Genomic DNA, 13,917 nt, shown 5'->3' on the forward strand with positions numbered 1-13,917 from the left:
GCAATACTTGGCAGCCCCGTGGTGGGAACTGAGCCCGTAAAGTCACAGAAGCACTCTGCACCAGGAGCCTTCCCCAGCACGCTCACAGACTTGGAGAAAGGCTCCTGAATGTTTCATTCCTCTGCAGAGCGAAGAGCAGAGAGACACTGACTTTTCTTCAGTCAGCCTGCAAGTAGCCCAGCAGGTCATGCTGATGCTTTCTAGTTAGGTAGTTATTTATAGCACTAAGGATTTGATCCTAGGGCCTCATCCATGCTGGTCAGGTGCTCTACTACTGAGTTAATACCCCTGGACCTTTCATTCTGCTCAATTGCCCAGGCTGGCCCTGAACTCCCATACTTCTCCCTAACCTCAGGAGACTGCAGGTCCGTATACCTACCACTCCAGACTCTTAGGTAACGGGAAAGGGTAAAGCATGACAGGGGTCCTAGTTAGTGAGAGCAACTAGACCTCCTTCCCAAGGAGGGCGGCCCCATCTTTATTTAACAGTCTGAAGCATGGAGACCACAGCAACTGTATTCAGGATGATTTTGTTCCTGATCCATCACAGCAGTAGGGAACTCTCAGGCCAAATGTGTGTTTTTTTTTTTTTTTGTTTTTTGTTTTTTGTTTTTAATTGGCCCACAACCCAACTGTTCAATTTCAGCTGTCTTGCTATGTAAACCTAGGCTGGCCTTTTTCTTTTTTTTAATTTACTAATGTGTACACATTCATATAATGTATGCACAGGTACTCATATGCCATGGCCCACTTGTGGATGTCAGAGGACTACTGTGGAGAGTCAGTTCTCTCCTTCCCCCTGGGATCTGGGATTGAACTCAGGCCATCCTCAGGCTGCTCAGCCCCCGGGTGGCCTTGCATTTGCCATCTTCCTCCTTTAGTGTCTGAAATGCGGGAGACAAGCACTCACCACCACACCGTCTTCCTCCTCCTACTCTAGCACCTCACAAGTGCCAGGCAAGCATACTACCATAAACCACACGCCTTTACAATTTTCATTTATTTTTAAAAATTAGTATTTTTATGGTGCTAGGGGTGGAATCCGGAGCCTTGAGTATATAAAGCGAGCCCAGCCCTAATGGGTCATCAAAGCATAAACTTTAGTGGACTTTGGGCATAGTCCAGTGATAAATGCATGCCTACTATTCAACTCCCAGAAAGAAAGGGGGGGGGGGGGATGAAAAGAAAGAAGGAAAAGTGTGCACGCGCGCGCACACACACACACACACACACACACACACACACACGCACGCACGCACGCACGCACGCACGCGCACGCGCCTGAGTGCATGTAGAGATGGCTAAGTGTTTAAGAACACTTAATGTTCTTTTAGAGGACCTGGGTTCAGTTCCCAGCACCCATATTAGTGGCTCACAACCACCTATAACTCCAGTTCCAGAGGATCGATGCCCCTTTATTATGTCTCTCAACAATAATACTCAAACACAGACACAGACACACACAGACATAGGCACAATTTACTGTTTTTAAAGAAAGCAGGACGGGTGTGCTGGCACACACCTTCAACACAGACACTTGGAAGGCAAAGGCAGGCTGATCTCTCTGAGTTCAAGGTCAGCTTGGTCAACAAAGGGAGTTCTAGGTCAGTCAGGGCCACATAGTAAGTAAGCAAGGCCTTTACTCAAAAAGAAAGAAATCAACAAAGGGAGGGGCAGAAAAGAAAGAAAAAACATTTGATAGGAAAGTAATGGAGCGTGGTCCACCAAGACTAGAAATCTAAAACTTTCACTATCTAACCCTCTACAAATTGTCTACTGATCTTCTGTTTTTCTTTTTTATTTAAAAATTTTTATTTTATACGCATAGGTGTCTGAGCATCACATGTGTGCCTAATACCCGGTGACCTCAGAGGCCAGAAGAGAGCTTGGGTTCCCTGACTTAAGTTATGGATGGCTGTGAGTCAGGATGTTGATGCTGGGAATCAAACCCAGATGTGATGGAAGATCAGCCAGTGGTCTCAAACACTGGGTCATCTCTCCAAGCCCGTTTTTTTATATTTTCTTTCTTTCTTTTTTTAGACAGGGTCTCACTATGCAGCCCTGACCTCAACACTGTAGACCTGCTCCGAACTCCCAGAGATTCCCCTGCTTCAGCCTCCCAAGTTCGGGGACTAAAGGTGTGCGCCACCATTTCCGGCACAGACACTTCTTGAGCAAGGGTTTGTTTGGGGCATGGATAAAGGAAACCAAGTACAGGGGTTACATGACTTACATGGACGAGACTCACAGGCTATGAGACTGATCAAGGGGTCTTCCCCACTGCTCCATCTCCAGGATGTGCCCACCCACACAACTTCCTGAAGCAAAATACTACAACTAAAAGGCTATAAGAGTATGACCTGGCATGGTAGTGCACACCTTTAATCCCAGCACTCAGGAAGCAGGGGCAGGCAGATCTCTGTGAGTTTGAGGCCAGCCTGGTCTACAGAGTGAGTTCCAGGACAGCCAGACCTACACAGAGAAACCCTGTCTCAAAAAAACCAATCAAAAAGCAAGGTACAAATTACAATGGATAAAAGTAGAAGCCCAACCTAATTTTCCAAGGAACCTAAAATCTTTTGGGTAGAAACCAAACTTACACATTTGCCCAAAAAACAAAAGCAAGAAAAATATACAAATGAGACCTTTCTTCATCTTGTAAATCACCCCATGGGATATCTAAATAACATCATGAGGTGTCCGGCTGTCCTTGCAGTAAAAGGAGTTTCCTTGAGGCACCCCTATCTTTCCTGGTAGCATCAACATCCTCCGTGGATCACCTGCAGGCAATCATACTCTGCATCTCTAGGCTAATGCTGCCTGGATATTATCTCTAAGAGCTTCTCCAGGACTGTGTGGATTTCATTAAGGGGCAGGTTAACTGCAGCTCATACCTTCTCATTACCTTGTAGTGGGCCACATGACAACATTCTGTAAGGACTCACTGACCAAGGCATGAACTAAACTGACAGCTTTGTGGGAGGCAATTCAGGAGAAAAAAAAAAAAATCACCTTTTGAGATGAGACTCAGGATTAGGTCCATTGTGGCATTTGGCCCAGTTACTACCAGTCACCGGCAAGGACCACATGTGTGGGGACAAGCTGGTCTATGGCTCTAGGCCGCCCTTCCTTTTCTTTCTTGGCACTGGGAATCCTTTACAGAGAGTGCTGCATTCGTAAGTTACTAGCACTGGAGCAAAAACACCAGAAGCTTTCCTAATTTGTAGACTAAAGAAGAATGAGTCAGATGACCCCGCTGGCTCCGGGACACATGGCAGAGGATGTCACCAGCATTTGGGGAAGTCTGAAGCAGTACAATGTCATCTCTGCTCCAGTACTTGGGAAAGCAAAAGGACAGGTGTTTGCGAGTGGTGATCATGGGTAGAAGGGCCCCGGACTGTTCCAGGTGGAGCAGGGCACCCAACAGTCTTCCACTGAGCATGAAACCAACGGACCCTCACGGCACTGCAGTCTGCGTGCTGACAGCCTTGGCTCCTCTGACTTACAAAGTGTGCAAATGACTGCTCTTGAGTGCATCCTACACAGACCAAGATGCCACCATGCCACAAATCAACACAAGTAAGACCGATCGGGTAGGGGTTCTGAAGAAAACTAAAAATGTTCGTTGTAGGGGATGGAAGGAGCAGGGGAAATCAGCGTTCAATATCTGCAGCCTGGAAGAGAACCTAGCTCCTTCTTTCTCTCTGAAATGGGAACTCTGGATGGAAAAGAAACATTTAGAAGAGCCAATGCTGAGACAATAAAGACACTATCCCATAGGTCATCAAGTGCACTGGCACAAAACCACATGGTAAGAACTCTGTACATCTCAAAACATACAGGGCCAGGAGGCGGTGGAGCACACCTTTAATCCCAGCACTTGGGAAGCAGAGCCAGGCGGATCTCTGTGAGTTCGAGGCCAGCCTGGTCTACAGAGCGAGATCCAGGACAGGAACCAAAATAAACCAGAGAAACCCAGTCTCAAAAAAAAAAAAAAAAAAAAAAAAAAAAAACCCAAACAAACAAAACACGAAATCATGAGATGCATCGTGCCCCTAAAAGTCTCAATGAGAAAGAATTAGGAACTTGTTAAAAAAACAAAACAAAAAAACTTTGACTCTCAGAGATTCTAGAAACCAGCTTTACCCCATAACTACACTGAGCTGGGTCTTGGACCACCCCTGCAGAGCTCAGCCATCTTTTCTGTTTGGTTAGTTCCCTAATAAGTTCTTGGTGTGTTCAGGCTGGCACTGAAATCGCTATGTAGCTCAGGCTAGTCCTGAGATCTCTATGTAGTTCAGGATGGCCTTGGGCTTACAAATCTCTTGCTTCAGCCTTTCAAGTGCTGGTATCACAGTCATGTACCACAATGTCTGGCCAACGCTCTTTATTTTGTTTGTACTTTTAGTTCTTGAGATACTGTCTGGCTGTGACCCACGCACCTGCCTTCCAAGTGTTGGGATCACAGGTATGCACCATGACATCTTACTGTGGGCTCCATTTTAAATCCCCCCCCCCCCCAGACAGGGTTTCTCTGTGTAGCTTTGTGCCTGTCCTGGAACTCACTCTGTAGCCCAGGCTGGCCTCAAACTCACAGAGATCCACCTGCCTCCGCCTCCCGAGTGCTGGAATTAAAGGTGTGCACCACCACTGCCCGGCCTCATTTTAAATCTTAACAACAGTATTTGGCATGGTGGTGCATGGCTGTAACCCCAGTACGTCGGGAGGCTGAGGCAGCATATACACATGGTTTAGAACTAGGGAGGCAGAGACATGTGGGTCTCTGTGAGGTCAGCCTGGTTACAGAGCAGCCAAGGCTATAGTGAGACCCTGCCTCACCTCCAGTAATCCAAATCCGAACCAGTACTTGGGACAAGTAAGTGAGACCCTGCTTAGGGGACCTGAGTCCAACTTACGGATGTGGTTTCATTTCTATGTAGTTCTTAGGGATGAAGCCATCCTTCCCATTGAGCTCTGCCTTATACCAGTTCTGATCACATTCTTCATTCAAAACCTGAAAAATAAAGGACAAGAGGAAAAATTAAAAAAAAAAAAAATCAACCATTTTCTCATTCTCATAAGTACAACCACAGTCGTATCTTCTAGGTTTGTGGAAGGCTTATTTGGATATCAGAATTCTTTTAACTTTAATAGCCAGCATTATATGTTAAACTATAAAAGTCAGAGAAAAAGAAACTTCTGAGCAATGAAAGTTCAGGCTTCATTTTCTTTTTCTTTTTTTAAAATATTCATTCATTCATTATGTATACAGTGTTCTGGCTGCGTGTTTGCCTGCAGGCCAGAAGAGGGCACCAGATCTCATTACAGATGGTTGTGAGCCACCATGTGGTTGCTGGGAATTGAACTCAGGACCTCTGGAAGAACAGCCAGCTCTTAACCGCTGAGCCATCTCTCCAGCTCCCAGGCTTCTTTTTCAACACCTAGAATTAAACTCTCAGAGGGAAGGCAGAAGGGATAGTGGCAGAATAGATGAGTGTTTTCTTAAGAGGTTTCTCTAGGAGACTGAGACACTGGTATCAGAGCACAGGGACCCAGCTCCACAGAAACTGAACAGGCTGCAGAGAAAAGCAAGCTGCAGAGAGAGAAATTCTAGTGTTCTCTGCAAGCCCCCTGCAAACTCCCAATGCTGGGTTCCCAGCAGCCTCTCTACGAGTCCCCAAGCAGCTCACTGGTGTCACCAGGGGCCAGTGAATAGGAAACCATTCTCATGACCAGGCAGGCACATCCTCCAGCCTTGTGTTCAGGTCAGGCACTTCTGGATAGACTAACCCACACAATTCCAGGCCCAAGACTCGGAACAAATTCTAGACTTCCATATATATATAGTCTCCTATAGCCTAGATTAGGCTGGAACTAATGATATATTATATATATATGTTATATATATAATAAAAACAGTCTCTTGTAGTGAACTTGGTCGATGGGGATGACGTTGAATTTCTGATCCTGCTGCCTCCACCACCCAAGTGCTACGATCACAAGCACATATGTGGGTTGTTTGGTTGGTTTTTGAGATTGGGTCCCATCTTGTAAAGCAGGCTGGTTAGAACTCTCAATCCTCCATCTCCTAAGTTCTAGGACTAAGGTGTGTACTACCATGCCTGGTTTAAGGTTGGTATTAAAAAAGAAAATGCAGCCGGGTGGTGGTGGTGGTGGTGGTGGTGGTGGTGGTGGTGGTGGTGGTGGTGGTGGTGGTGGTGGTGGTGGTGGTGGTGGTGGTGGTGGTGGTGGTGGTGGTGGTGACACACGCCTTTAATCCCAGCACTCAGGAGGTGGAGGCAGGTGGATCTCTGTGAGTTCGAGGCTAGCCTGGGCTACAGAGTGAGTTCCAGGACAGGCTCCAAAGTTACACAGAGAAACCCTGTCTCGAAAAACAAACCAAAACAAAAACAAAAAAGAAAATGCAGAAGAAGGTGGTGGTCTCCACCTCTAATTCCCACCATCAGAGCAGAAGCAGGAGGTTGGTCAAAGTTTTGAGGTCTACATGGGGTACACTGTGAGACCCTGTCTCCAAAAGGACGAAGGAAGAGGAAATACAGAAGTGAGCTCAACTCCAAAATGGGGAGCAAAGGAAATGCTGACTCAAAGTGGTGGTTAGTCCACACTGCACAATGGAGTTCTAAAAGGAAGTCTGAAAGATTTGTTTCTTACAAAGTGACTTTGAGAGGCTGAACATCAGTCAAGTTAGCAATCAGAATCAGCAATCAGCTCTAATGTGGATGATGTCTGCATGTTGACATTTTAAAGTGCCATAAAACATCAAAAGAGCAACAACCTGTCAGCTGCAACAGACCACGCACTCCTCAACAAGGGCGTCAGGCCGAGGAGCTCCATCACGCTGCTGCTGCCTATCTGCCATGCCGGCCAGCCTCCAGCTACAGGTGACAGTCACTGGCTTTAGATGTATGTGTGAAAATGCCAACGAGGGCCAGGCTCACACCTTTAATCCATCACTAAGGGGGCAGAGGCAGGCGGATCTCTATGAGGTTGAGGCCAGCCTAGTTTTATATCAAGTTCCAGGCCAGTCAGGGCTACATAGTGAGACCCTGTCCCCCAAAAAACAAAACCAAAGCCAACACAGCTAATTTTACAAAAGCTAAGAAATGAACAATAAGCACTCAAAGAGGCAGCCTCAGATTCCCAAGAGGCTCATATACCTGTAGTGCAGGAAGGACAGATTTCTATTTGTTTTTATGAGATAGGGGTTTACAGCCTAGGCTGGCCTTGAACTGTGAACCTCAGGCTGGTCCAAGACTAGGGGCCATCTTCTTGTTTCAGCCTCCCGTATGCTGGAATTAAGAGGCATAAGCTACCATAACCAAATTGAAAAATTCTCCTTAAACAAACATCTACGGGTTGGCAAGATGGGTGAAGAGTGACTGGCATGCAAGCCTGATCCGAGCTGGAGCTCCAGAACCCATGGCAGAAAGAGAGAATGGAGTACCTTTAATCCCAGCACTCTGAGGGAAAAGCAGGCAGATCTCTGTGAGTTTAAGGCCAGCCTGGTCTACAGAAAGGTCTGCACAGAAAAACCCTGTCTCAAAAACAAAACAAAACAAACAAACAAGAAGTAGGGGCTGGACCGGTGTCACAGAGCACTTGTTTCTCTTACAGAACCCAAACAGGGCACCTCACATACTGCCTGTAACTCCAGTTCCAGGGGTTCTGATGTCCTCTCCTGGCCTTCAAGAGCATTTGCCTATGTGTGGAACATGCACATACACACAGGTGCACACGCGCACGCAGACACACACACTAAAGTCTTTGAGAAATCATTCACACTTTATTAAAGATCCTGATGATATACTATGTAGGACACATAATTTAAAAGCCTCCATTAGCAAATGCTGACCTGTGGAGTGGCCAGCAGAGGCATTTCATTGCTCACACAGGCACACCCAGGACAGGGGACTGGGAATAAGAGGCTCCTTATCTGCAGTCCCATTTTTGAAGCACAGAGCTCTCAATAGCCCATGAGAGGAGGCCCAGGTTTATTTTTTGTTTTTGTTTTTTTAATTGATTAAGGCCAGTACTGTTAGCAACCAAAAATACGGGCTTCAAGAACAATGTGGTCTCCCAAGCATCTCGTGAAAGACTACCCTCTAGTAGTGACAAAGCAGTCAGCAGGCTTGGGCAAGAGCTGCTGGGGTGTACCCACACACTCTGGAGTTCGTGGAAAGCAGATGAGCCAGGCTGACAAGGCACTGGCTGTGACCTGCTCGTGCAACTGTACACCAGAAGAGAGTAAGAGATTCACTTAGCAAAGGACAGTGTGACTGCACCCAGCAGCCTTGTAGAAACCAGACATCAGGACACACCAGGAGTCCCAGAAGCTTAGTTCTCACTGCATTCTTTACCAAGACAGAGGTCAGCCCCTAAGAAGTATCCTTCTGCCAGCGCATGACATCAAGGGAAGCCCATGTGTGGAGACAATCTACAGCCATGGCTTTCTACAGCACCAAACAATCACCTGGCGTTTTACACTTCTGCCTCCCAGACAGCAGGGAAATGCGATGCTTGGCACATGAATGGCTACAATTTTAGTTATCTGGGAATGCTAGACAGCCATGGTGCTACTCTGTGATTGTACTCTAGAACTTAAGAAGAGGCTGGCTATGCTGGGGGCAAGCACAGGAGTGTCACCTGGGAGACGGGGGTCAGGACTTCCTGCTTTGCACATACAGCAGTTTTCACAGGGAAGCCCGACACCAGAATAACAGAACTCAAAAATTAGCTTTTGGGGGCTGGAAAGATGACTCAGTGGTTATGAATGCTGGCTGTTCTTCCAGAGGACTTGTCCCAGCAGCCACATGGATGCTCACAACGACCTGTAACTCCAGTTCTAGGGGATCCAGTGCCCTCTTCTGGAGTCTGCTGTCACCAGGTATGAATGTGATGCACACGCATACATGCAGACAAAACACTCATCGACATGAGAGTGAGAGAGCTAATGAAACAAACAAACAATGTGTCTAAGTGCACGCATGTGCACTTAAGGCTAAGTGGCATTAGAGGCCAGAAGCTGACATTACAGGCAGTTGTGAGCTGCCCAATGTGGGTGTTTTGAACTAAACTTGGGTCCTCTAAAAGAGTAATAATACATACATACTCTTAGCTGCTGAGCTATCTCTCTAGCCCACCAAATTAACTTTTGTTAGTTTTTTGAGACAAGGTCCCTCTACATAGCCCGGTTGCCTGGAACTCATTATGTATGCCATCATGCCCAGCTCCAAATTAACTCCCCCACTCCCCAGCCAGGGTTTCTCTGGGTAGCCTTAGCTGTCCTGGAACTCGCTCTGTAGACCAGGCTGGCCTCGACCTCATACAGATAGATCCTCCTGCCTCTGCCTCCTGAGTGCGGGAATTAAAGGCGTGCGCCACCACTACCAGGCCCCCAAATTAACTTTTATTCGAAGTGTGAACAAACAAACTAGCAAAGGCTAAGAGTGAGTTGGAAAGTGGAGTGGAGGTGACCCAAGGCATGGGAGGTGTTGGTGCTGACCGTTCAACCCGCACGCTGAAGTCCAGGGCTTGTTCTGAGTGCTGAGAACAAGCAACCTGTTTCTACCACCCTCTTCCTGCAGAAGGCACTTAAGAGATTGCTCATCTATCACCTCCTTCCAACAGGTGACCTTACCAACCCACATTCAGCTCCACTTTTTTGACTATTCCAGGGAATCTCTCCAGCCATCACCACACAGCTGCCTTTTTGTCTGGCCTTTCTCCATCCCCTCGCATTATGACTCAGTAGCTATAGGACCCACCCCCACCCTCCACACACACAAGCACTTTAGTCAACGGAAGCCCACAGATCAAGAGATGAGACTGTAAAAGGAAGAAGAACCAGTTTCAGAGAAGGGCTCTTTTTTCCCCGTTACAGAGACTCTGAAACTGTCAGCCCAATCAGGAAGACACTTGAGAGGAGGAGAGGGCACACGGTGGGACACCACAGTGGGACTTGTGTGTGTCTTCTCCTGGTGTTGTTTCTGGAAATTCAGTTATGACCCATGAATTTTGCTGTGTATTACACCTCAATCAAAGTTAGAACTGAGCTGGGCAGTGATGGCATACACCTTTGATCCCAGCACCTTGGAGGCAGAGGCAGAAAGCTCTCTGGGTTCGAGGCTAGCTTGGTCTACATAGTGAGTTCCAAGAGAGCCAGGGCTACAAAGGGAACAAAGGGAACCCGTCTCGAAAAACACAAGACAACAAAACAAAAGTTAGAACTGGGCCAGCAAGATGGTTCAGTGGGTAAAGACACCTGTAGCCAAGCCTTATGGCCTGAGTTCTATCCTCAGGACCCAATGATGGAATGAAGGAATTCCCATGGGTTGTCCTCTGACCTCCACATATACTGTGGTACTTGGATGCCCCCAATAAATAAATAAATTGAAAATTTGCTCAAAATCTCACCAACCTATGAAACAACCCCTGTAAGTGCATTTGTGTTTCAAGTAACATTTTTATCTTTATTTTTATTTATTTGTGTCCCTGCGCCCCCAAACAGGGTTTCTCTGTGTAGCTTTGGTGCCTATCCTGGAATTCACTCTGTAGCCCAGGCTGGCCTCAAACTCACAGAGATCCACCTGCCTCCACCTCCTGACTTTAATCCCAACACATAGGAGGTGGAGGCAGGCGGACTTCTGTGAGTTTGAGGCCAGCATGATCTACAGAGAGAGTTCCAGGACAGCCAGGGTTACACAAAGAAACTCTGTCTCGAAAAACCAAACCAAACCAAAAAATCAAAAACCATTTAAATTCTTAGTCTATAAAAACTAAGACTATCACATACAGCTAGTCCTTGAATTGTAGAAATTTAACATCAGAAGTTCAATCCAGGTATTGACGAGCTAATCAATTAAGCAACCTCAACATAACAATACTGAAAAACTACCAAGAGATCTAGTGACAGTTACTGTCAGTGTGTGTGTGTGCGCACGCGTGTGTGTATGCACACTTTTGCTTACACTCACAGACACGTGGAGGCCAGGAGGGAATTAATGTCTTCCTCTATCATCTGCCATCTTATTCTTTTAAGACAGGGTCTCAAGCTGGGCGGTGGTGGCGCACGCCTTTAATCCCAGCACTCGGGAGGCAGAGGCAGGCGGATCTCTGTTAGTTCGAGGCCAGCCTGGTCTACAGAGTGAGTTCCAGGAAAGGCACAAAGCTACACAGAGAAACCCTGTCTCGAAAAACCAAAAAAGACAGGGTCTCTTACTGAATCATTAGTGCTACATCTTGGCTAGGCTGCCTGGCAGGTCAGCAAACCCCAGCTTCCTGTCACCACTGACCAGTACTGGGGTTACAGGCACATATAGCCATGCCTAATCTTTTATGTGGGTGCTGGGGATTTGAACTCAGGTCCTTGAGCTTGCACGGCAAGTGTTCTGACCCACGGAGCCATCTCCCCAGCCTCATCCACCAAATACTTTCACGAGAACAAATACACTTTTTAAAGATTTTAATCCTTAAAAGCCAACTCTATTGGCCGCTCACAAGGGTAAAAGTCCTGAGAGCTATTTCAAGTTAGTTCCTTCCAGCTGCTGTCACTTACTACATAGAAAGGATGAGAATGCTCCCTGGCCTGCTGTCTGCACGGTACTGACTCAGTCCTGAGCCACACTGATTCACTCCCAGCTCTTGAGTAAGTGCCCTGCAATCACCACGTCCATCTGCTGCAGGTTTTGCTCAGCATGAAAACATCTTTGCTAAGCGGCCTGTTATCCCATGTGCCAAGCCAGGAAAAACACCCACACTGGAGATAAGCCATTATGAACCTTTCTGTTTTTTTCTTTCCTCTTTACCGCTCTTCTTTTCTTCTGGAGACAGTCTTGCTATGTCTCCAGAAATAGGCTCTGAACTCCAGATCCTGCTGCCTCTGCCCTAGGTGCTGGGATTAAAGTTGCAGGAGGAATCCATAACACCTTGGGGCTCACTATGAAGTGTCAGGCAAGAATGAATTTAGAGATACTAGGTAAAAAAGGTCCCCAGTTCCACAGAAGCCTCCATCTGCTCACTAAATACACAAAGGTCAACCCCTACTCTCTGCCCATCAGGATACCCTCCACTCTGAGTGGTCTGAGACTGCTGCTGCAAGGCCACAACTCAGCGAGAACATGCTGAGCCACTTCTCAGTCAGGCCAGGTACTTCATGAAATTTAAAACAAAACAAAAAACCAACCATTCTGATCTTGGTATTGATAAAATTGTATGTATGTAATTACAGAGGTTTTTCTCCCCAAACTATGTTGTTTCATTAAACATTTTTACTTTTGTTTTTCGAGACAGGGTTTCTCTGTGTCTTGGCTGTCCTGGAACTTGCTGTATAGGCCAGGCTGGCCTCGTACTCGGAGATTCACCTGTCTCTGCCTCCAGAGTGCTGGGATTCAAGATGTGTGCCACCACTGCCTGGTTTACTAAACAACTTTTAAAAAACCTATTCACTAAAATAGGTAATTATGCAATGGTGTTGAATAAAGAAAGAGGGAGTCCAGAAAGGAGAGAGGAAAAGCTCCTGCTTCCTAGCCTCCTACACTGTCACCCTCCTCAGCAGCCCATTTAGCTGGGTTCAGTCCCACAAGGACCAATGTCCAGGCATTACAGTGTAAACCAAATTGGTTCTACATCTAATCTATTTACTATTCCAAATCAGTTCAGATAATGCTGTTTTTCTGCTTTAAAACAAAACAAAAACAAAAAACCTCTTCTGAGTCCAAATTACTCTTTGTTGTGGTGATTTGAATAAGAATGGTTCCCTGCCGATCTCTCCCTGCTGTAAACTATCCCTTCACTTATAAGTTACCCCACAAAATAAACCTCCCTTTTAACTATGTGGAGAGGCCTTAATAATTTCACCAACAACTGGTGCCCAACGTGGGGCATGAACCCACGACCTTGGGATTAAGAGTCCCATGCTCTACCGACTGAGCTAGCCAGGCTTTGCGTCTGCAGATCTTTCGTGCTGGCTGGTTGAACCTGCCAATCTTGGTGTAGAGCTCTCAGCTACTTCCTCAGCATGTCTCCCTGCTCCCATGGCTCTCCGACATGATGATAATGGATTAAACCTCTGAAACTGTAAATAAGCCCAATTAAATGCTTTCTTTTGTAAGAGTTGTGTGGTCATGGTGTCTCTTCACAGCACCAGAACACTGATCAAGACACCCTTTTTACCCTCCAAATAAACCCTTAGTTCAGGCAAACCAGTTGACTTACTGAGCTGTGTGCCATCTTATCCTGTGGTACGGCTTCCTCCTTCTTCTCCAGACAGCTCTTTCCAGATTCATTTCTGAGCTCATGAAACATCAGCTACCCTTCTCTTTCAGCTTTAGTTTTACAGCAGTTAGTAGAGGGTCAGTAACAACACAATCCCTTAAAATGCCTTATCTACCACGACTTTATGTACTGGCAGGCCTTGGCCTCTTCCAAACAAACCTGCCAGGGTCCTGAGGCTAGCTAGCTCAACACCCAATGCTCAAATGGGTTTCTCTCAAATGGCATGAGGTGTATTTTGAGGTAGTGACTCCTATATGGGCCTTGTTCTGAGTGAAGTCCACAGCACACCAGAGCAAGCGGGACCCAGAATCATCAAGAGAACAGAGCATACTCTTCATTAGTTGACAACAAACAAGAATGTCTTTTCTGGGTGATGGGGTAGAGGGATTTTGAGACAAGAGTCTTGCTATTTAGCCCAGGTTGGCTCTGAACTCATTGATTTCCTGCCTAATTTTCCCAAGGGCAGGGACACAGGTCTATGTGAACCACCATGCCCAGCAGAACCTCAAGAAGATAGATCACCCTAAATTTGTTCCAAAGAAGGAGAGGCAAAATAAAGGAAGAAGGAGAATCAGGTAATCAGTTTGCCTGTCACCCACAAATTGCCACGGTGTACCTCAAAAT

The 13,917-nt window shown here is 46.6% G+C and overlaps 1 protein-coding gene and 1 non-coding gene across 2 annotated transcripts in view; both read right to left on the minus strand.

Moving 5' to 3' along the window:
• The window catches only part of Grb2 (growth factor receptor bound protein 2), an 81,878-nt gene that overhangs the window by 10,615 nt on the left and 57,346 nt on the right, over nt 1–13,917 (minus strand). Inside the window, exon 3 of the mRNA XM_006993629.4 lies at nt 4,917–5,014. Coding sequence (XP_006993691.1) covers nt 4,917–5,014 — 98 coding nt within the window. The remainder of the gene's footprint in view (nt 1–4,916; nt 5,015–13,917) is intronic.
• Trnak-cuu (transfer RNA lysine (anticodon CUU)) lies at nt 12,887–12,959 on the minus strand. Its single transcript has one exon. It is a non-coding gene; the product is annotated as a tRNA-Lys (tRNA).

The sequence above is a fragment of the Peromyscus maniculatus genome, chromosome 8 (genome assembly GCF_049852395.1).
Source record: "Peromyscus maniculatus bairdii isolate BWxNUB_F1_BW_parent chromosome 8, HU_Pman_BW_mat_3.1, whole genome shotgun sequence".
NCBI lineage: Eukaryota > Metazoa > Chordata > Mammalia > Rodentia > Cricetidae > Peromyscus > Peromyscus maniculatus.